This window comes from Oenanthe melanoleuca, chromosome 12 (genome assembly GCF_029582105.1).
Source record: "Oenanthe melanoleuca isolate GR-GAL-2019-014 chromosome 12, OMel1.0, whole genome shotgun sequence".
In the NCBI taxonomy this organism is placed as follows: domain Eukaryota; kingdom Metazoa; phylum Chordata; class Aves; order Passeriformes; family Muscicapidae; genus Oenanthe; species Oenanthe melanoleuca.
In genome coordinates, this window is record NC_079346.1 from 468,406 (window position 1) to 491,500 (window position 23,095).

The 23,095-nt window shown below is 58.4% G+C and overlaps 1 protein-coding gene across 1 annotated transcript; it reads right to left on the reverse strand.

Moving 5' to 3' along the window:
• Nucleotides 1-1,684: 1,684 nt before the first annotated feature.
• On the reverse strand, nt 1,685-7,027 carry CAV3 (caveolin 3). The gene is made up of 2 exons (XM_056501557.1): nt 6,864-7,027; nt 1,685-4,468 (listed from the first exon to the last, which is right to left on the reverse strand). Exons 1-2 carry the CDS (start codon nt 6,972-6,974, stop codon nt 4,127-4,129), a joined length of 453 nt encoding a protein of 150 aa, XP_056357532.1. The 5' UTR covers nt 6,975-7,027; the 3' UTR covers nt 1,685-4,126.
• Nucleotides 7,028-23,095: the final 16,068 nt, after the last annotated feature.

Consider the following 23,095-nt stretch of genomic DNA (forward strand, 5'->3'; position numbering starts at 1 on the left):
CCCTGCTCCCTGCTCCCTGTTCCCTGCTCCCTGTTCCCAGTTCCCTGTTCCCTGCTCCTTGTTCCCTGCTCCTTGATCCCTGCTCCCTGTTCCCTGCTCCCTGCTCCCTGTTCCCTGCTCCCTGCTCCCTGTTCCCTGTTCCCTGTTCCCTGCTCCCTGCTCCCTGTTCCCTGCTCCCTGTTCCCTGCTCCCTGCTCCCTGTTCCCTGTTCCCTGTTCCCTGCTCCCTGTTTCCTGCTCCCTGTTCCTCGTTCCCTTTTCCCCACTCCCCGCAGCCCGGGCAGCTGAGCCTCTCAAAGGGTGATGGAATTGGGCCTTTCATGATGGGAATTAACATGAACAATGCATTTAAATGTGTCCTTTATTTCTTCACTGTCACCAGCAGGCCCGTTTGCACCTTCCCTATCCTGACATTCCTTTGATTTCTTTTTTGGGAAGTCCAAGCGAGCTCTCAGCACATTTGCTGACTGCTTGAAATCCTCAGGACACCACAGAGCATTTTCCTCCCACGTTCACCTTCCTTCTCCTTGAGAGCCACAAACTCCTGCACAAAGCAAGGAAGGAGGGGTCTCCTTTCCTGGAGAGTCTGGGGGGCATCCTCCCTGCCAGGGAGAAAGAGAGCAGGGCAGTGGGTGTTACTGGATGGATGCAGGGAGAGCAGAGGAGTTTGGGACACTCAGGGAACTGCCCTCCAGCCCTGGCTGCATTTCTGGGTGAGGCAGGGCAGTGGGTGTTACTGGATGGATGCAGGGAGAGCAGAGGAGTTTGGGACACTCAGGGAACTGCCCTCCAGCCCTGGCTGCATTTCTGGGTGTCTGGGTGAGGCAGGGCAGTGGGTGTTACTGGATGGATGCAGGGAGAGCAGAGGAGTTTGGGACTCAGGGAACTGCTCTCCAGCCCTGGCTGCATTTCTGGGTGAGGCAGGGCAGTGGGTGTTACTGGGATGGGTGCAGGGAGAGCAGAGGAGTTTGGGACACTCAGGGAACTGCCCTCCAGCCCTGGCTGCATTTCTGGGTGTCTGGGTGAGGCAGGGCAGTGGGTGTTACTGGGATGGATGCAGGGAGAGCAGAGGAGTTTGGGACACTCAGGGAACTGCCCTCCAGCCCTGGCTGCATTTCTGGGTGAGGCAGGGCAGTGGGTGTTACTGGATGGATGCAGGGAGAGCAGAGGCAGTTTGGGACTCAGGGAACTGCTCTCCAGCCCTGGCTGCATTTCTGGGTGTCTGGGTGAGGCAGGGCCGTGCCCCACACCTGGAGATGCTGCAGGTGGAAGGTGCCCAGGCTGAGCAGAGCAGGGACAGGGAGAGCAGCTGGGGGAGTGTCCCAGGTGAATGCACTGCACAAGAAACTCAAAAAGCTTCTCAGGAGGGTCCAAAGTGGAGCAGAGGTGCCCCAAGTGCTGGGAGCCCAGGAAGCAATGTGGTGGGGACACCTGCATTCCAGGGTTTTTTGGGTTCAGGCAGTGAACTACTAGAACAACAGCAGTAAAAAATTAGTAGCATAAGCCTATTATACAATTGATTTTAATTATTTTTATTCCACAAAAAAATGAAGTGTTTTTTTGAGAGCAGCACATGCAGATACTGTTCCTTTATTGAACTGTGGAACATTTAGGTTGGGAAAGCTCTCTTAAGGTCCCCCACCCCCCCATAATTACCTAAATACCTTTTTTTTTTTTTTTTTTTTAATCACCCTGTTCTTCTTGGAGCCTGACATTGCTGGGGCTTGGGTACCACATTGCCATGGAATAACAGCAGTACACAATCCCCAGCCCTTGGAAGAGCTCCAGTGAAAACCCTGGCTGTGTCTCACCCTGGCACGGCACTAGAGGAGCCCTGGGCTCCAAGGGAAGGCAGACACAGAGACACAGAGCAGCCTCTGAACAACGAGACCTCAGCAGGGCACTTAAGGCTGGAGCCAGAAGAACGTTCAAGGGCCTCAGAGTGAAAGTGCAGCTCTGTGGAAGAGGGACTGACAGATTAATTGACATTAACTGAGAGCACAGGGAGGAAACAGCTCTGAACTGCAGCCCTTGCCCCTCTGTCTACCCCTGGAGCTGGATCAGCAGGGTCCTGGCAGAGGCTCCTTCCCCCGCCCTCCCATCCCCTGGGGGTGCTCAGGGAGGGTGGGAGCCCCTCCTGCCGGGGGGTCAGTGCCATCCTGCCCTGCTGCAGCCCCTCGCTGCACCCAGGCCACGGGAGGGACAGCCCTGGCCCGTGGGGGCACACCCTGCAGTGGCTGCAGCCCCTGAACACGTGTGGAGGGAAGGTGTCCCTGAGGAACGAGCCCAGGCTCAGCTCAGAGCCCAGCTTGTCTCTCAAGTGGGGCTCCCAAAAGCTCCGTGTCCCCCCACAGCCCCAGCTCAGGGCCACGCTCAGGGCTGGCTCCCCCTGCCTGGACCCTGCCCTGGACCCTGCCCTGGATCCTGACTGGATCCTGCCTGGACCCTGCCTGGATCCTGCCTGGACCCTGCCTGGATCCTGCCCTGGACCCTGCCCTGAATCCTGACTGGATCCTGCCTGGATCCTGCCCTGGATCCTGCCTGGATTCTGCCCTGGACCCTGCCCTAGATCCTGCCCTGGACCCTGCCTGGATCCTGCCCTGGATCCTGCCTGGATCCTGCCTGGACCCTGCCCTGGATCCTGCCTGGATCCTGCCTGGATCCTGCCCTGGATCCTGCCCTGGATCCTGCCTGGATCCTGCCTGGATCCTGCCCTGGACCCTGCCCTGAATCCTGACTGGATCCTGCCCTGGATCCTGCCTGGATCCTGCCCTGGACCCTGCCCTGGATCCTGCCTGGATCCTGCCCTGGACCCTGCCTGTATCCTGCCTGGATCCTGCCCTGGACCCTGCCCTGAATCCTGACTGGATCCTGCCCTGGATCCTGCCTGGATCCTGCCCTGGACCCTGCCCTGGATCCTGCCTGGATCCTGCCCTGGATCCTGCCCTGGATCCTGCCTGGACCCTGCCTGGATCCTGCCCTGGATCCTGCCCTGGACCCTGCCTGGACCCTCCCCTGGATCCTGCCTGGATCCTGCCCTGGACCCTGCCCTGGATCCTGCCTGGATCCTGCCCTGGATCCTGCCCTGGACCCTGCCTGGACCCTCCCCTGGATCCTGCCCTGACCCTGCCCTGACCCTGCCACGGCTCTTCACGATGCTGCACAATTAATTAAGTGATAATTGAGCATCCAAGTGCCCCAGGCGGGTTTGCTTGGGCGCTGGCCCAGGATCAGCTCAGGCTCTCAGAGCAGACACAACATGTCACACATGGGCTGGGCTGGCTGTCACAGCTTGGCTGAAATGCAAATGAAAATAAGGTTTGGTTTAGTTTCCATCCCTAAGAGTTTTGGGCAGCAGTTTAATGCAGAAGCTGCCACACAGCAATTGTTTGTCACAAATAATAACTGCTCTGAGGGAGGTCCCTCACTGTCCATGGGCAGGTACCCACTGGACAGGGGTGTCCATGAGAGATCCCTCACTGGACAGGTGTGTCCATGTGCAGGTACCCACTGGACAGGTGTGTTCATGGGCAGAGCCCTCACTGGACAGGGGTGTCCATGAGCAGATCCCTCACTGGACAGGTGTGTCCATGTGCAGGTTCCCACTGGACAGGTGTGTCCATGGGCAGGTTCCCACTGGACAGGTGTGTCCATGAGCAGATCCCTCACTGGACAGGTGTGTCCATGGGCAGGTACCCACTGGATAGGTGTGTCCATGAGAGATCCCTCACTGGACAGGTGTGTCCATGGGCAGGTACCCACTGGACAGGTGTGTCCATGGGCAGGTACCCACTGGACAGGGGTGTCCATGGGCAGAGCCCTCACTGGACAGGTGTGTCCATGGGCAGATCCCTCGCTGGACAGGGGTGTTCATGGGCAGGTCTCTCAGTGGACAGGGGTGTCCATAAACACCTCCCTCACTGGACAGGGGTGTCCACAGGCAGGTCTCTCAGTGGACAGGTGTGTCCATGTGCGGTTCCTCACTGGACAGATGTGTCCATGGGCAGGTACCCACTGGACAGGGGTGTCCATGAATACCTCCCTCACTGCACAGGGGTGTCCATTGCCCAAGGACAGGCAGCCTGCACAGAGGGGGCTGTGCCAGGCTGTCGGGGCAGCTCCAGGAGCTAAATCTCCCTGCGGACAGCGACTCGGATGTTGCTGCAGATCTTGGAGAGCGCCTCGAAGAGCGGGTCACAGAAGGTGTGGATGCACAGGGAGTAGATCCTGCTGACACACTGGATCTCGATCAGGTAGCTCTTGATGCAGGGCACCACTGCCCAGATGTGGCAGAAGGAGATGAGGGCGAAGAGGAAGCCCCAGAGCACGGCCAGGGGGATGCCCAGCAGGGCGGAGAGCAGCCGGTAGCACCAGTACTTGCTGACGGTGAAGGTGGTGTAGCTGCTTTTCCACACGCCATCGAAGCTGTACGTGCCCACGGGCTCAGCTATCACATCCTCAAAATCCACCTGGAGCAGAGCAGAGCACACAGGGCAGCTTTGGGGGCCAGCAAGGACCAGGGTCAGCACGGGGTGAGAGCAGGTGCCAAGGGAGGGGAGCCCCCATCCCTGCACCCCCAGACCTGCAGGGATGGGAGTGGCTCAGGGCTCCCAGCATGGCCTGGACACGGCCTGTGGGCAGCAGAGAGGGGCTCCAGCATGGGGGTCACAGCCCCTGTCCCATGCCCTGGTCTGGGGAGTGAGGTGTGAGGCCAGGCAGGAGCCCTGCAACAGGAGCTGTGCGTGGGAGTGCTGGCTGCTGAGTGCCAGAGCCCATTCCTGCCCTTTTTTAGCATTCAGGGACGTGGCTGCCCACTCAGCAGGGCAGGGTTTGTGCTAATAAAGACCCAGCAGCCCTCTGGATTCATGGATTATTTATTTGTACCCGTAGGATGAGGTGCTCAGTGCTGTCTGTGCTCTCTCTGGGGAAGGGAGCTGGGGCTCAGCCCTGCTGTGCCTCTGACTGACACACCCTCCCCAAACTCCAGGCAGAGATCCCCTTGGGGAGGAACTCCCTGCCAGGGAATACACAAGCTGAGCTATTTGTCTTGAAAACCAGCCTGGCCTCCCCTCTGGCAGTGACGTGTCTGTACATTCACATTAAATAGCAATATTCATTCTGCTTTTGGAAACACTTGGATCACAAAATCACTCTGTGTCATCTTTAATTTCCTGGGGGGAGCAGGAGGTGCTGAGAGAAGCACTGACAATGAGGAGGCTCTGAGGGCTGGCCCTGGGGTGACCAGCCCAGTTACTGCCCAGCTGCTGAGCTCAGCAGGGACCAATTAGTGCAGGGAGCAGTGGGGGAGAAAAGCAGAGGCTCTGCCCTCTGCTCCTCCTGCTGCCATCCCCCTGGCAGTGTCTGGGGAGAAGGAGGCTCAGGCTGAGCCTGGAGCTGCTGGAGGAGCTCAGGGAGCAGCAGGTGCTGCCCTTCACAGAGCCATGGCACCACGGGCTGAGGAAGCTCCTGCAGGTCACCCAGGGCAGCCTTGCACTGCTCTGCTGCTGTGCCTGGGGAGGTGTGTGAGCTCTGCAAACCTCTGAGGCCGGTGCTGCTCCTGGAACGCAATCCCAAATTCTGGCTGGTGCCTTGTGGTGCTCGGGATGCTGACCCAGGGCCAGGTGAGCCCTTCATGCCCTGGAGCACTGCAGCTCCCTGCAGCTGGCTGGGCGCTGCCAGAGCCTCCTGCTGCCTGTCCCGGTGCTGGGACGTGTCCTGGCCAGGCAGCAGGGCAGGGTGAGCTGTGCTCCTCCTCCAGCCCGGCCACGGGGCTATTTTAGGGTGCAGGAATGCTGAGCTCTGCAGGAGCAGCAGTGGCTGAGCCTGGTCTCTGCAGGCTTGGCACTCTCTGGGGTGGGACAAGGCAGGGATGGGCTGGGATGGCCAGGGCGGTGCTGGCATTGTCACCCAGCAGCCCACAGCCCTGAGCCCTGCCTGCCCTGGGTGAGGGGCTGGGGGCTCTCCTGTGCCTGAGCCCTGGCTCAGTGCTGCTCCCTGGCCTGGCGCCCTCCCAGCCCTGGGGATGCTCTGCAGGGATGCTGGGCACGGAGCTGAGTGCTGGGGCAGCTCTCAGTGCCAGCAAGGAGCCTCGATGGCTGTCGCTGTCACTGTCGCTGTCACCGTCACTGTCACTGCCACTGTCACCGTCACTGCCACAGCTCAGCCCAGGGAGCTGACTCTGACCATGCTGTGCCTGTAGCTGTGGTGGTGTTTGGATGCCCAGATTCAGGTTTGTGTTTCAGCAGGGCTGCCAAGGTCACAGCCTGTTACACACCCTGTGAGCAGCTCTGTCCCTCCTGCTGTGACAGCCACAAACACAGTTCTAACAAAACCCTCCCACCTCCCCCTGCTCTCCTTTGTCTGGAACTAACCTCGGCTAACAGAGACACATTTTGATTCAGTTCTAAGGGAGTCTAGAGGAGCCCCAAGAGTGAGAATGGGAATTCCTCTTGGTCAGAAGCAGAGGGAGGGAGCTGCCCCTCTGGGCTGCCCTGGGGGGAACAGTGTTCCACAAACAGGACAACACACATCAAACCATCCAGAACCAACACTGTGGTGTCTTGGAGGCCAGCAGCCTTTTCCAGTATCCCTTTAACCGGTTATATTTCATTTCTGGGTTATTTTTGGCTGCCTGCTCGCCGGTACAAAGGAAGGCGTCCCCATAAATTTTCAAGCCACAATGGAAGTGGAGAGCCCGTTGAAGGGATGGAAAATGAGGCATTAGCTGGGGCCAGGCGTGGCACCAGCAGCAGGGCTGTCACCTGCCAGCCCCGGGGTGGCACCTCTGGGCACACGGACCAGGACCCCCAGCCCAGCCCCAAACCTGGCCCAGCAGGGCCCCACAGCTCAGGGGCACAGCCCTACCTTCACCACGTCCTCGTTGATGTGCTTGGGGTCCCTGTTGACCAGGTCGATCTCCTTGGTGTGCAGGTCGTTGCTGAGGATCCGCTGCTGCAGCTCGCTGTGCTCTGCCATGCTGCTGCTCTGGGCTGGGCCGGGCCTGCCGCGGCACTGCCCGGGCCTGGCGCGGCTCCAGCCTAAAATTAATGTCCCGTGGCCTTAAAGGGGCTCCTCTGGGCCAGCCCCGCTGTCACCTCAGGGGGATGGCATGTGAGGGGGCGGCCGGTGGCCTTTGGCAGGCTGGGCCAGCCCAGCCCAGCTGTGCCCCGGGATTTTACCCTCCTGTGGCAGAAACAGTGCCCAGACCGGGGCAAGACCCTCAAGAGCCCGAAAGAAACTGTTGTTTATGAGTCAGTACACGAAGAGCTCGGGAGGCAGGAATCCATTCACAAATATCAGCCAGAGCAGCCACACTGGCCTGGCATGGCCACAGCTGCCCAGGGCAAGGCTTGTGGTGCCTGCCTGCAGTCCTATCTCCTTTTTATCCACAGAAACTCGGGGAAACCCAAAACCAGCCCACAGAACCACCGTGGTGGAATATCCCCTCCAGGGATTCTTGGTGTAATAATGCAGATTTATCGAACCTGGGCTGTACTTTGCTAATCCAGCTCAAGTCTCCTGTGAGCTCTCCTTTCATGATCTGAAGTTTTGTTTAAAAGTAAGGCTTTAGTGAAAAAAGCACTGCACAAACTAGGGGTGTGGGGGTGTTTCAGTCCCTGAGGGTGGGTGGGGAGGGAGGGATGAGTCCCCACAACGGGTGTGTGTCCCCCCGTGGGTGTGTGTCCCCACAATGGGTGTGTGTCCCCTCCGTGGCTGTGTGCCCCCTCACTGTCCCCCCGTGGGTGTGTGTCCCCCCAGTGGGTGTGTGTCCCCCCAATGGGTGTGTGTCCCCTCACTGTCCCCTCACTGGGTGTGTGTCCCCCCGTGGGTGTGTGTCCCCACAATGGGTGTGTGTCCCCCCGTGGGTGTGTGTCCCCCCGTGGGTGTGTGTCCCCCAGTGAGGCCGAGGGCTGCAGTGTGGCTGTGGCAGGCTGTTCCTGCAGAGCTGTGCCCCCCACAGTTCTGGGCACAGGGACACCTTTGCCACTCGCTGTCCCTGGGGTGGCTCTGGTGTCCCGGGTGGGAGCAGGGGAATGTGCACCCACGGCAGGTGGGAATGTCTGCAGTGGCCAGGACAGGCGGGGGGTGTTGGGTTGCACTGTCGCTGCTATAAATAAACACATTTCCCAGTACTTTCTGTGGGTGGGGCACTGTGTGAAGTGGAGAGACACACAGAGCAGCAGGGCTGGGGACACGGCTCAGGCTGCTCTGGGCTGTCCTGCTCAGACCTGCCCCCGAGGGATGCCAGGGGAGCTTTCCCCTGAACCCCAACCCTCCCATTGTGAGAACACTGGTTAAAAACCCAGTGACACGTTTCCCCCTGCAGGAACAGGCAGGGAGCGTTGCCCCCACCTGAGGGGCAGCTCTGATTTGGGAACAGCACCTGAGCAGGTTGTAGGGCTGGGCTGTGCACCTGGGCCCTTCTGGAAGTCAGATAAACAACCTGCTGCCACGAGCCAGCAAGCAAAATAGATTTACTTCTCTTGAGCAGAGCAGAATAAAGCAGAAATGAATGGAGATGAAGGCTGCAGTGAAAATGAACAGCCCAGCTCTGCAGTGAAGGGTTGGACAGGAGGGAAGCTGGAGTCTCTGTCAGCAGGGCTGGGGAACCAGCTTGCTGCAGTGTTTGTGCATGGCCCTGGGGGCCAGGGGCTGTGTTCAGGCACCCCCAGACCCAGGACACAGAGGGTGCTGGGGCAGGGATATGCTGGGGCTGCCTCTGCACAGGCAGCAGAAATCGGGGCTGGCAGACACGAGCTTGAGCAGGAGCTCAGTCATGTTTAATATCAATTAAAATTAAATTTCACAGAGGAAGTACAGAAGAAGGGTAATTTATCATTCAAGTTGTTGTCCTAGTTTGTTTCTATACAGGGAGTGCTGCCCTTTAAAAGAAAGAGAAAGTCCATGAATATCAGATTGATGCCCTGGGCCACGCAGGCACCAGCCCTGGTGTGTCTGAGGCTGGGAGAGGGGCTGGGGGTGCTGGCAGCCCGTGGGATGCTCCTGCTCTGCTGAGGGCACAGGACAGCTCTGGAGTGGAGCCTTTCAGCCTGTGTTTGTGTCACCTCCTAATCTCAGCTCTCCTCTCACTCTGGCACTCTGAATTCCTATGGATTTGCATTCTAAAATAGCCTCACTGGGCTTTCCTTATCAAGAGACAGTCTTGCCTTGGTTTATCACTTGTGACACAAGCAGCAGGGTATTCTGAGATTACCAGAGTTAACCATTGTGCTGCTGGTTAGGACAGGGACTGTTTGGGGCCACCTCTGGCTGTCCTTTGTGCTGGGGCTGTTTCCTCCTGAATCCAGAGCAGCAGTGCAGGCTGCTGTCACCCTCAGCCAGCACAGCCAGAGCCCAGCAGGGCTCACGGAGGGGCTCGTACCTGCAGGGAAACCAGGGGCAGAAGGGTCTCACTGAGCAGGAACCGAGCCCAGCGGGGCTCAGCAGCCCGGGTCTGAGGTGGGAAGGGCTGGGGTGTGCTCTGGGCACCCTCGGAGGGGCTGGCTGTGCTCAGTGCCCTGTGGCAGTGTGCACCCGCCCTGGGAGCCGGCTGGGCTGGTGCCTGTGTGAGCAGCGGGAGAGCAGAGCAGAGCCAGGGAGGGGCTCTGCCCCGGGCTGGGATGCGCACAGGGGTTGGCATTCCTTGGCTCCCGATGCCTGCACACAAAATCCCTTCAAGCCCTGGGGCAGGATGGTCTCACAATAGCCAGCACAGGACAGGGATCCTGTTTCCAGCCCTGGAGCTCTGCACGTGGCGGTCTCAGCTGCTCTGCCCCACTGTGGCTCTGCCCCCTGCCCAAAGCTGGCACCGGGCTGGCTCCAGCGGCTGCTGCCACCCTCCCTTGGAGCCCCTGTGGAAGGCACCTGGCCAGGCTGCGCTCCCGTGGCTCTGCTGCCTGGGCTGGGGTCCCTGAGGGCAGAGCCAGCCCGATGTGCCGAGGGGCACTTCAAGGCAAAGGCAGAAGCTGACAAGTTTGTGAGCACTAAAATCCCAGCTCAGTGTGCTGAGGGCTGCAGACACAGGCAGGAACATTCCCTGGGATGTGGGCACAGGGTGGTGTCTCCTGGCCCCTTTCTGCCTTGGCTGCACAGCCCTGAGACCATCCCCACTCCCAACAACGACCAAGAGGAAGCATTACCTTACTTTTCTCTTTTTTTTTTTTTCTTTTTTTTTTTTCCCTTCTAGACTTATTTATTGAGAGCAAACAAACCACGTGTCTTGGGCAAATATTATGACATTTCATTATTCACACTTGGTGTGATAAGTGAGCTGGTTTGGGGCAGTGGTTGATGATTTATTTGGCTTGGATGTGGATATAAATCCAGTCTGTGGAGGAAGCAGTGTAACCCTGCAGGAATGTGGATGCATTGGAGCATGGCCAGTGCCCAGTGCCTCATTTGTGGTGTTTGAGTGCAAACAGGGCACAAACCCATTTGTGACTGGCTTGTGATTGTAACCCAGCTGCAGGAACCAGGTGATTGCAGCAGTGTCCAAGATCTGAGTAGTGGAAGGTGCACGTTGGCTTACTAGATGGAGAAGGGAAATTCCATTTAAAATAAACATTTATTTAGTGTATAAAGTTATTGATTGCTCTGCTCAGGATAAAGGGGAGAAATAGAATAAATACTCTTAATTTTGTTCCATTGCCTTTATCTTGCAGACAGCCTTTGGGGGTTTCACTGGGGCTGTTTTTTGTGTGAATATTTGTGGAACATGGATGGCAGTGGGTGCCAGGCACAGGGGCTGCACATGGGGCTTGTCCAGGTGGTGACAGTGACAATCCAGTCCCCCTGTGCCTCCCCCTGTCCCACTGCCCTCAGTGAGGAGCCTGCCTGGCACAGCTCTGCTGGGAGAGCTCTCCTTGCCTGCTTGGAGTGGCACAGCTGCTCCTCCTGAGGTTCACCTCTGTGCTGAGGTGGAATTTTGGCTCACAGCTGCTCCTCCTGAGGTTCACCTCCGGGCTGAGGTGGAATTTTGGCTCAGAGCTTCCTGGGGTCTCTGGGATGGGTGTAACTGCTCTGCATGGCAAGCTGTTCCAGGAGAGAAAATGTTTCAGCTGCAAGGCTGAGGGCTGGAAAACCAGCAGGTTCTGGTGCCCTTTGTCACCCAGGAGGCAAACCTTGTGAGGGGCTGCTCCTGCAGGGTGAAGCTGCTCAGTGCCCCAGGGCTGGGCTGGACCTTTGAGCCTGTCCGGCTCAGGGCTGGGGCTCTCAGGAGTTAACACTCAGCTGTTGGTGTTTTTATGGGGCTGCTGTCCGGGACTGTTTATGGCAGAACTAAAAGGATTAATATTCATAACTTCCCCTGGCTGTGCCATGTAAATCAGGAGGGGCTGTCACAGCCACTGCTCAGCCATGGCAGGGCTCAGATGAGGCTGGGCAGGCTTGGGGCACAAATTGAAATTGGGACACAAATTGAAATTGGGGCACAGATTAAAACTGGGGCACAAATTAAAATTGAGGCACAGATTAAAATTGGGGCACAAATTAAAACTGGGGCACAAATTAAAATTGGGGTACAAATTAAAATTGGGACACAAATTAAAATTGAGGCACAGATTAAAATTGGGGCACAAATTAAAACGGGGCACAAATTAAAATTGGGACACAATTAAAATTGGGACACAAATTAAAATTGGGACACAATTAAAATTTGGGCACAAATTAAAATTGGGGCACAGATTAAAATTGGGGCACAAATTGAAATTGGGGCACAAATTAAAACTGGGGCACAGATTAAAACTGTCCCTGCCCTGTGCTGATGTCCTGCCCTGTGCTGATGTCCCTGTGCTGGTGTCCCTGTGCTGGTGTCCCTGTGCTGATGTCCCTGCCCTGTGCTGATGTCCCTGTGCTGGTGTCCCTGTGCTGGTGTCCCTGTGCTGATGTCCCTGCCCTATGCTGATGTCCTGTGCTGATGTCCTGCCCTGTGCTGGTGTCCCTGTGTTGTGCTGGTGTCCCTCTGCTGATGTCCCTGTGCTGATGTCCCTGCCCTGTGCTGATGTCCCTGTGTTGTGCTGATGTTCTGCCCTGTGCTGGTGTCCCTGTGCTGGTGTCCCTGTGCTGATGCCCTGCCCTGTGCTGATGTCCCTGTGCTGGTGTCCCTGTGCTGATGTCCCTGTGCTGGTGTCCCTGTGTTGTGCTGATGTCCCTGCCCTGTGCTGGTGTCCCTGTGCTGGTGTCCCTGTGCTGATGCCCTGCCCTGTGCTGATGTCCCTGTGCTGGTGTCCCTGTGCTGGTGTCCCTGTGCTGGTGTCCCTGTGCTGATGTCCCTGTGTTGTGCTGATGCCCTGCCCTGTGCTGGTGTCCCTGTGCTGGTGTCCCTGTGCTGGTGTCCCTGTGCTGGTGTCCCTGCCCTGCCAAGCCCAGCCCCACGAGCTGGGCTCTGTTTCACCCAGGCAGGGCAGGAGGGGAGCTGAGGGCTGCAGGGCTGTGCAGGGTCACACCCTCACTGAGCTGCCCCTCCTGAGCTCAACCAGCCCTGTCCCCGTGATGAGGAGCAGCCCAAAGCCCTGCTGTGATGGTTGATTTGGAGCCCTTTTCTAAAAAAGCCAAAATTATTTGTCCTCAGGATGTGGTGGTTCTAAGCAGAGGGCAGCATTTTCCAGCATTCTTTTCCCAGAGAAATATAAATACACGTGAATATTTCGTGTGCTCCTGCTGGTTTGGCACGTTCTTGGCTGCAGACCCCTTCCCCCCCTGGACCTGAGCAACCAGGAGCCCAGAGTGACATTTCCCTCAGTCTCCCCGTGGCACTGTGTGAAGGCTTTGGGCTGCAGGGAGGAGGGCTGGCTCTGTTTGCACATCTGCCAGCAGTCCAGCTGTGCTGAGGCTCAGGGCCAGCTCCAGGGGCTCTGCCCAGGGCCAGGCTCTGCTGAGTGCTGTGTTCTCTGTGTTTTACTGTGTGCCCACCCTGCCAGCCCACGTCTCTGGCTGAAACAGGGCTCTGTGTGCCTGCCCCGTGCTGGGGGTGCCCTGCAGCTCTGGGGAGCCCACAGCACACCTCTGCAGTTTGGGTCCTGTCTCAGCCCAGCAGCTGCAGCCAGGCTGCTCTGTGAGCTTTGGATCCAACTTTCACTGCATTGCTTTAGAGACCCTATTGTCATCACAAAATGGCTGTAAAATGGAAATAAGAGGGACCCTCTGAAGTTGGAGCCCGGTGCCTGCTGCAGGTGGGGCTGGCAGCTGCTGCAGTAGCTCCTGCTTTGCTTTGCTGGTTTTTTCCTGCAGAAACTTATGGCAAAGATTCCACCTTGGAAAATCCAGGAGATGGGGAGGGAAAGGTGCTCTAAGGGCCTCTGGGGTGTGCTCTCAGCACGGGAAGGTGATGGAAATCACAAAGGGTTTGGGTTGGAAGAGACCTCCAGGGTATCCAGAGCCACCCCCTTCCCCCAGAGAGCATCCCCCAGATCCCAGCCAGGGCTGGGGCACTGCCAGGGCTGGCTCAGCCCAGCTGGACCTGCCTGGTCCCCTCCCCACGCCTGGGCTGCCTCAGCACAGCTCTGCTCCTTTAGGAAGAACACTTGGGGATGAGCAGCACCCCAGAGCTGGGGATACTGCTGGGCTGCTCCTCCAGGCTGCCCTGGGGTGAGCAGAGCCAGCTCTGGGGCTGTGCCCAGTTTAACACAGGGCTCGGGTCAGGGGATGGGGTAGCTCAGGGCTGAGGCTCAGGAGGAATCTGAGCTGCCAGGAGCAGAGCAGGGTGTTTGCAAACACAGCCCTCAGCTCTCCCAGGCGCTCTGGAGCCACAGCCAGCCCTGCTCACCAACAGGCCAAGGCTCCTTTTATAGGAAAAGCAAATATTGGAGCAGCCTGGGGCCAAATGTGCTTTTTGGTCAATGTGCATTGCTGATTTCCAGAGCTCTGAGCCAGTGATCCCAGAGATTCCCAGAGCCCTGAGCCCTCAAATCCTGCCCAGAGGATTTGGCACCTTTTGGGCTGTGCCACCAGCAGCCCCAGGGCCTGGAGCAATTGCACCTTCCTTGTGGCTGTTACATGGACTCAGCTCCTCTCCTGTTAAAATGTCCTTAATGAACTTGATATCCCCAAGGATATCCCACTGATGCCTGCAGTGTTACATCCCTCCTAAAACAGATGGATGGGCATTTTCTGCTTGGTGTGGAAGAGGAAGGAAAGATGTGAGCAAGGAGGAAAGACAAATGTAAACACTTCTGGATTTATTTCAGACAGTTTAAATGCAGTGGTGGCTGGAGCAGGAGTCTAGAAAATCTCTTTGCCCATGTGCAGAGCAAGGGCTGGAGTTGAAACGTTCTCCTGTGTAGAACTCTGTGAAATTGTCTTTAAAAAAGCTTTTGCACAGAACATTTGAAGTAGGTGACAGGAATGTTTCCTAGAGGTGGCTGGAGAGCAGATCTGCTCCTGGCAGCTCTGAGTAGAAAATGGATGTTGTAACCAGCATGCAATATTGAATATTTTACCAAACAGGAATTCTTTAACTAGAGTTTTGATTTGGCTCAGTAGAGTGTGGAACGCTGGACATGTGGGATTTTGATGCTGTGAAACAGCAGAGGGAGATGGTGTGTGTGCTGTTCTGCTGGCTCACAGCACCATCTAGTGAGGCTGCCCCAGAAGGAGCATCATTATCACCATCCTCATCCTCGTCCTCATCCTCGTCCTCATCCTCATCCTCATCCTCATCCTCATCCTCGTCCTCGTCCTCGTCCTCGTCCTCATCCTCATCCTCATCCTCATCCTCATCCTCATCCTCATCCTCATCCTCATCCATCTTCTCCTCCTCCTCCTCCTCCTCCTCCTCCTCCTCCTCCTCCCCAGGTACCCCGCGGGGCAGTTTGTCTCCTCGGGGGTGTCCTGGGCTCTGTGCTGAGCCCCTCTCACACCTGGCTGTCCCGTGGGACAGGGCTTGGCAATATCCCGATATTGCAGCTGCAGGTGCCAGAGCCCACGCTGGTTTCAATCCCACTGGGCTGTTGTTTGCAGTTCTGTATTTCTGGGGAAAGTTTCTGCTCCACGTGCCTGCCCTGCCAGAGTTATTTTTACTCGTTATTTTTACTCAGGCAGTTATTGGTGCACTTTTATGTTTATTGCTTCTTTCCTTCATGGCTCAATGATAAGAAAAGAGAACTCTGGCCCTGGCTCGAAGCTCTGCTGCTCTGCTTGGACTAATAATTACATTTTAATGGCTGCAGATAAAGGATTAGCACTTGGTTTTGGCAAAGAACTGCTTTTTATAGGGCAAGTGCCATTAGAAATTATTTGTACCCACCCAAAGGCACAAGCTCCAACTATTTGTTCTCCTGGGACAAGGAGCACTGGTTTCAAACTGAAAGAGGGGAATGTGCACATCAGAGAGGCATCGTGGCCAGGCAGGGGGGTCGGAGTGCAGCGGGTTTGCCAGCCTGTGCCAGCCCCGCTCCCTGGGATGGGTGCACTGGGATGGAAAGATAAAGCAGCAGGTCCCTGGGCAGGTGTGGGTGCTGACGGAGCAGAGTGGGGACGTGCCCGAGGCTCTGTCATGTGAGGGGCTGCTGAGGTGTCACAAGGGCCAGTCCTGCCTGTTCCATGCTGACAGTGCTTCTCCTGCCTCTGTAAATATTATTTTAGTGAGCTGTCCATCTGTAGCCAGCTCAGCCTTGGGTTTCTGAGCGTGCAGAAAGGTCAGCTCGGGTTGTTTTTGGTGCTGTGCTGGACGAGAAGGTGTTTTTCAGCTGTCTGCAGGGGTGGGGGACAGTGGCACTGGGGAGGTGACATCTGGTGGAGGAAAGGGCCGGGCAGAGGGGCAGGGGGCCGGGAGAGGTGGCGGCACCTTGTGCTGCTGGTGCGCCGGTTCTGCCTGCATGGTGTCCGAAACACCGGGAGCTCAGCTCTGGGACCCGCGGGTCCTTTGGTGCGGCTTTGTTTCCTTTGGATCACACCATTCACACTTCAGGGTGTGAGCGCTCCCCGGCACTCAGGCTCGAGCTCTTTGGTGCCATTCCCGGCATTTTAACTGTCCGCAATTGGGGAGCACGAACATAGAAGAGAAGCGCTTTGCAGAAGTGCGTCCAGCAGGGCAGGAGGGCACAGCCAGCCCCGGGCACAGCCAGCCCCGGGCACAGCCAGCCCCTGGCACTGCCAGCCCCTGGCACTGCCAGCCCCGGGCACAGCCAGCCCCGGGCACTGCCAGCCCCGGGCACAGCCAGCCCCAGGCACTGCCAGCCCCGGGCACAGCCAGCCCCGGGCACAGCCAGCCCCGGGCACTGCCAGCCCCGGGCACAGCCAGCCCCGGGCACAGCCAGCCCCGGGCACTGCCAGCCCCGGGCACAGCCAGCCCCTGGCACTGCCAGCCCCGGGCACAGCCAGCCCCAGGCACAGCCAGCCCCGGGCACTGCCAGCCCCGGGCACAGTCAGCCCCGGGCACAGCCAGCCCCGGGCACAGCCAGCCCCTGGCGCTGTCAGCCTGACGAGCCTCTTGCTTTGTGCTGGACTTCTTGTCTGAGCTATTCATAAACTGGGTTTTCAAGTCATATGTGCAAAATAACATAACAGAGGCAGAGTGTCTCCCCAGGTGCCAGAGCAGGGCTTTGTGCAGAGGGTTTGTGGAAGGTTGGCACGGGCTGTGCCCGGGCTGTCACCCACGGCAGAGCCCAGGACCCCAGAACTCTGGGACTCCATCCCTGCCAACCCAAACCACGCTCCCTCTGTCTGGGAACTAATTCCCAAGCGGTCTGAGACACTCCCTCCCCTTGAGGATGCTGTTCCTGCGTGGTCTGGACATGACTGAGGCGCTGAATTCATCTCCCTGATTTACTTTTCACTAGGAAATCCCTGCAGAGCTTCCAGCTCAGCTCCCTTTGGGAATCTGTGCTCCTACAGCCCCTCCTGCACCAGGGACGTGACATTTCCAACAAACTCTGGGGTTTTATTTTCATAGGAAGAAATAATGGAGCGATTAATTTTCCGCCCATGCTCTCAGAAGAGAGGTGCAATAAATCAGTGGGTGGGTGACACCCGAGCCTCTCCCTGTGCCTCAGACCGGGGCTGGGGCCAGCCTGGCATTGTCTGGCTCCTCTGTCTGCTCTTTTCTTGCCTAGATGGAGTTTTAAATCTGCTGCAATATGAAGGTCACTTTCATAGGCTGAATAACATCAAGGAGTTTGGACATCAGGAGGACTGATTGTTCCCAGTGGTTATTTTTAGAGTGATACCTGAGGAAACAAACAGCCCATGTCCCACGAGCAGAATGAAGATGAGTTGGAAACTTTAAGGGAAAGGCTGAGAGAGCCATCCGTGCCGCTCAGCTCCGTGGTGCCCGGCCTGCCAGGGGAGTGCAGGGCTGGGCTCTGCAGCCTCTCCCCTGCTGCCAGGCCAGTCTGGGCTCTGGGAAGCTCCTGGAGCCTTTCTGGTGCCGGGGCTGGGCTGGGGCTCGGCTGTGCCCATCCCAGCACGGCTCCTGCAGAGCACAGGGAGGGGGCTGATGGTGGCCCCGCTCGCCCCCAGACCCCCCTGGCTGCTCCTGCAGGGCTGTGCCAGCCACGCAGGGGTTAATGTTCGCTCTGGGGCTCGGCTGGTCCTGCAGGGCTGTGCCAGCCACACCGGGGGTCAGTGTTGCTCCACTGCAGCGCAGGGACTGGGCAGGAACAGCACACCCAGCGCTGGGCAGGGACAGCACACCCAGCACTGGACAGGGACAGCACACCCAGCACTGGACAGGGACAGCACACCCAGCACTGGGCAGGAACAGCAAACCCAGCCCTGGGCAGGGACAGCAGACCCAGCACTGGGCAGGAACAGCACACCCAGCGCTGGGCAGGAACAGCACACCCAGCACTGGACAGGGACAGCACACCCAGCACTGGGCAGGGACAGCAGACCCAGCGCTGGGCAGGAACAGCACACCCAGCGCTGGGCAGGAACAGCACACCCAGCACTGGACAGGGACAGCACACCCAGCACTGGGCAGGGACAGCACACCCAGCACTGGGCAGGGACAGCACACCCAGCACTGGGCAGGGACAGCAAACCCAGCACTGGGCAGGGACAGCAGCGCTGGGCAGGGACAGCACACCCAGCACTGGGCAGGGACAGCAAACCCAGCACTGGGCAGGAACAGCAGCCCTGGGCAGGGACAGCAGCGCTGGGCAGGGACAGCACACCCAGCACTGGGCAGGGACAGCAGCGCTGGGCAGGGACAGCACACCCAGCACTGGGCAGGGACAGCAGCGCTGGGCAGGGACAGCACACCCAGCACTGGGCAGGGACAGCAGCGCTGGGCAGGGACAGCAAACCCAGCCCTGAGTCTGGGTGGTGGCCCAGGCCCCCTCTGGTCCCTGCAGGCACGGTCCCGTCGGGTTCTCCTGGGCACTGGGGTTGTGTTGGAATAGAGTGACCAGGACGTCCCCTGATGCCCTCTGTGCCCCGGGGGTGGCCGGGTGACCATGAGGGATGGTCCGGACAGAGGTGAGTGCCGGCACTGATTGCTCTGGCAGCTCTTCTGCAGCTTCACTGTCTGCCGGTGGCAGAGCTGGCCAAAGCTGGGAGGGGCCAGGGGAGGAGAACAGAGCCATGGAACATGTGTCAATGCCATGGAACACGTGTCAGTGCCATGGAACACAGGTCAGTGCCATGGAACACGTGTCAGTGCCATGGAACACGTGTCAGTGCCATGGAACACCTGTCAGTGCCATGGAACAGGTGTCAGTGCCTGGGGTGTTTGGAGCTCAGCCCTTGCTCACCTGGCCATGGCTGCTGCAGCTGTGAGCCACATCTGGGTTTCAGTTGCCTTCCATCCCTCGGTGGCATTGCCAGAGGAGCCAGAGCCCTGGCCCTGCCTCTGGGGCTGTGGGTGAGCCAGGACACCTTTGTGTGCCTCAGGTGAGCAGCCCTGGGTCTGTGTTCAGGTCAGCAGCTCTGGGTCTGTGCCCAGGTGAGCAGCCCTGGCTCTGTGTTCAGGTGAGCAGCTCTGGGTCTGTGCTCAGGTGAACAGCTCTGGGTCTGTGTTCAGGTCAGCAGCTCTGGGTCTGTGCTCAGGTCAGCAGCTCTGGGTCTGTGCCCAGGTGAGCAGCCCTGGCTCTGTTCTCAGGTGAGCAGCTCTGGGTCTGTGTTCAGGTCAGCAGCTCTGGGTCTGTGCTCAGGTCAGCAGCTCTGGGTCTGTGTTCAGGTGAACAGCTCTGGGTCTGTGTTCAGGTGAGCAGCTCTGGGTCTGTGTTCAGGTCAGCAGCTCTGGGTCTGTGCCCAGGTCAGCAGCCCTGGGTCTGTGTTCAGGTGAGCAGCTCTGGGTCTGTGCCCAGGTGAGCAGCTCTGGGTCTGTGCTCAGGTGAGCAGCTCTGGGTCTGTGTTCAGGTGAGCAGCTCTGGGTCTGTGCCCAGGTGAGCAGCTCTGGGCACACCAGGGTGGGTGAGCCCTGGCACCAGCCCCAGGCTGACAGGCACCCCCAGTTCCTCAGCACCTCACTGCTGTTCTCATCTTCTGGCTTTTCCCTCTTTACCAGGTAAAGTAGTCAGAGATCTCCTTCCTGTTGCTTTTTTCCTCTGTGAGTTTGAGGGCAGCTCTTGCCACAGCCTTTTCCAGAAACAGTGCTGGGTAATCTTTCCTCTTTCAAAGGAAATTCCTTTTCTGATATTAGCAGAACATTTGTTTGCGTGACAGTTCCCATTTAGCTTTTGACAAGCTCGGTAGCTGGTCAATTTATTTTACTTTTTAAGTGAAATAATTAATAAAGGAAAAAAATGGCTTTATTTTGCCAGCCCTACAGAGACATTTGCCTTTGTGAAATAATTTTTATTTATGACTCCTTTAATGGTTGTGCAGCACAATTTTATGGCTTTGGATTGTGTCCCGTTGGGAGCAGGATTTTGTCACTGAATTGAGATGCAGGAAGTGTGTGTGTGCATAATGCAGGATATCCCAGATCCCCGGGCAGCTCCATCTCCTGCTGTTGGAGGGTCACAGGCCTGGTGTGGGAGGGGCTGGTGCTGTGTGTCCCTGCTCTGAGTTTGGGGTTTCCTGCTCCTGTTACGGGGTTTGGGCAGCTGAGGTGGCACAGGGCAGGTCAGGAGGGGCTGGTGCTGGCTGGGCTGGGGATGCTGAGGCTGGGATGGGGGTGCTGAGGCCAGGATGGGGATGCTGAGGCCGGGATGGGGATGCTGAGGCCGGGCAGGGGATGCTGAGGCCAGGATGGGGATGCTGAGGCCGGGATGGGATGCTGAGGCTGGGATGGGGATGCTGAGGCTGGGATGGGGATGCTGAGGCCGGGCAGGGGATGCTGAGGCTGGGATGGGGGTGCTGAGGCTGGGATGGGGATGCTGAGGCCGGGATGGGGATGCTGAGGCCGGGCAGGGGATGCTGAGGCCAGGATGGGGATGCTGAGGTCAGGATGGGGATGCTGAGGCTGGGATGGGGATGCTGAGGTCAGGATGGGGATGCTGAGGTCGGGATGGGGATGCTGAGGCCGGGATGGGGATGCTGAGGCCGGGCAGGGGATGCTGAGGCCGGGATGGGGATGCTGAGGCCGGGCAGGGGATGCTGAGGCCAGGCTGGGGGTGCAGAGGTCAGGATGGGGGTGCTGAGGCCGGGATGGGGATGCTGAGGCCGGGCAGGGGATGCTGAGGCCAGGCTGGGGGTGCTGAGGCCGGGATGGGGATGCTGAGGCCGGGCAGGGGATGCTGAGGCCGTGAAGGGGATGCTGAGGCCGGGCTGCACGGATCCAGCAGCTGCAGCCGCCCCAGCTGCTCCTCTGCCGGCTCCCAGAGCCCGGCTCTGCTCGGCGGTTTCACAGCCGGGAGAATTATTACCACCCTCCGTTTTATCCAAACAATGATCTTTAAGGGAGGGGAACAATAAGAAGGGACTGTTCTAAAACTGCTTTGTTTATGCGTCTCCATTAAGTTTGGAATAACAGAGATGGTATCGCGTTCCCGAGGCCGTCACTCCGAGCATGAATCCGGGGCTGATGATGGCCTGGGGAGGCTCCGTGATCAGCCGTGAACTGCTGCGGGTCCGCTCTGCTGTCGGAGCCCGGCACAGAGCTCGGAGCGGGGACTGCGGCTGTCCTGCATCCCCGGGCACGTTCGCTCCTGGCTGATCCCGCATTACAAACGGGTCTGAGGCTGGCCGCTCCCTGGCTGATCCCGCATTTACAAACAGGTCTGAGGCTGGCCGCTCCCTGAGTGATCCCGCATTACAAACGGGTCTGAGGCTGGCCGCTCCCTGAGTGATCCCGCATTACAAACGGGTTTGAGGCTGGCCGCTCCCTGAGTGATCCCGCATTACAAACGGGTTTGAGGCTGGCCGCTCCCTGGCTGATCCCGCATTACAAACGGGTCTGAGGCTGGCCGCTCCCTGAGTGATCCCGCATTACAAACGGGTCTGAGGCTGGCCGCTCCCTGAGTATCCCGCATTTACAAACGGGTTTGAGGCTGGCCGCTCCCTGAGTGATCCCGCATTACAAACGGGTCCGAGGCTGGCCGCTCCCTGAGTGATCCCGCATTACAAACGGGTCTGAGGCTGGCCGCTCCCTGAGTGATCCCGCATTACAAACGGGTTTGAGGCTGGCCGCTCCCTGAGTGATCCCGCATTACAAACGGGTCCGAGGCTGGCACTGGCCGTTTGTTCCCCCAGCAGGGCCCGGGGATGGCGGATGGATGGTGAATGTGCCATCGCTGCAGCCCAGCCGAGCCGCACACACCGATCCGGGAATCTCCAGGGACCCACCGAGCTCCGGCAGCGTGCAGTGCCTCCAATCCACTGAAATATCCAAAATTCAGTGTTCTGCACCGAGGTGCAGCACCTGTGCTGGGGGCAGCAAGCCCTGTGCCACCTGTGCTGGGCAGCAGTCCAGGTCAGTGCTTTTATTCCCGATTTCCTTGGAAGATTGGGGATTTACTGCCTTGGGTCGGTAATTTCCCCCCTAACAGGGGCTTGGAGGTGCAGCTTGATTCCCTAGTGGGGACAGTCCTGTGGTAGGAGCTGGGCTGGGTTCAGAGGATGGTTTGTGGGTCACAGGTAGGGATGGTTTGTGATTCAGAGTTTGGGATGGTTTGTGGGTCAGAGGAAGGAGATGGTTTGTGGGTCAAAGGTGGGGATGGTTTTTTGGTCAGAGGAAGGGGATGGTTTGTGGGTCATACGTATGGGATGGTTTGTGGGTCACAGGTACGGATGGTTTGTGGGTCAGAGGATGGTTTGTGGGTCAGAGGATGGTTTGTGGGTCAGAGGAAGGGGATGGTTTGTGGTCAGGCAGGAGCTCAGGGATGGAGCCTCTGCCTGGTTCAAGCCCCAGTGCCAGGGCTGAGCTGGGGCAGTGCCTGGCTCCTTTCTCCAGGGTTTCAGTGCCAGGGCTGAGCTGGGGCAGTGCCTGGCTCCTTTCTCCAGGGTTTCAGTGCCAGGGCTGAGCTGGGGCAGTGCCTGGCTCCTTTCTCCAGGGTTTCTGTGCCAGCTGCTGGCTGTGGTGCTGCTCAGGCATTTCCATCTGGGAGCTGCAGTGCTGGAGATCACAGAGAGGGCAGAGGAATCTTGTGAGGCTCAGCAAGAAACCATCACTGGGCACTTCCTGAGCTCTTCCCATTCCCACAAAGTGCCTTTGGTTTCTCTGTGAGGAGGCCTTTGCCAAAACACATCTCCTCCATCCCCAGAGACTGGCAGTGGTCTGGGGGGCACTGGGGGGTGCAGGGGGGCACTGGGGGCTGCAGGGTCCCCAGGCCAGCACAGCTCTGCCACAGGACACCCTCAGCTCCCCTGGGCCCCCCAGCCACAGCCAGGTCCTGCAGGTGACAGAGCACAGAGGCTCCTGTGCCTTTGGGAAGGAACAAACTTCTCTCTGCTGCCAGCAGCGAGCAGAGGCTCTGATCCCCCCGCAGATCTCATTTAGGGACTGTTTATGCCAGAGTCATCTGTTACAAGGCTATTAGGAAGCTAATGTGGGAGTGCACATAAATCAGGCAGGACTGGCTATTGTCCTTGGAAATTAGGGAGCATTTGAACTCGCTCAGGCGTTGGGAGAGAGCCTGGAGGCACTTCCAGGGTTTTGAAAGAACCTTTTGGATTGAGCAGCAGGAGGAGCAGCTGCTGGGGAAGGTGTGTGGATCCTGCTGGGGCAGAGCCCACAGAGCCAGTTTGAATCCAGCTGGGACCAGCAGCCCCTGTGG

What these genes read in the sequence shown, in the direction of transcription:
- CAV3 (XM_056501557.1), bottom strand. Translation starts at nt 6,974, where the DNA reads ATGGCAGAGCACAGCGAGCTGCAGCAGCGGATCCTCAGCAACGACCTG. An exon ending in TCAACGAGGACGTGGTGAAG is followed by an intron (nt 4,469 to 6,863) that starts GTAGGGCTGTGC and finishes GCTCTGCTCCAG; the next exon opens with GTGGATTTTGAGGATGTGAT.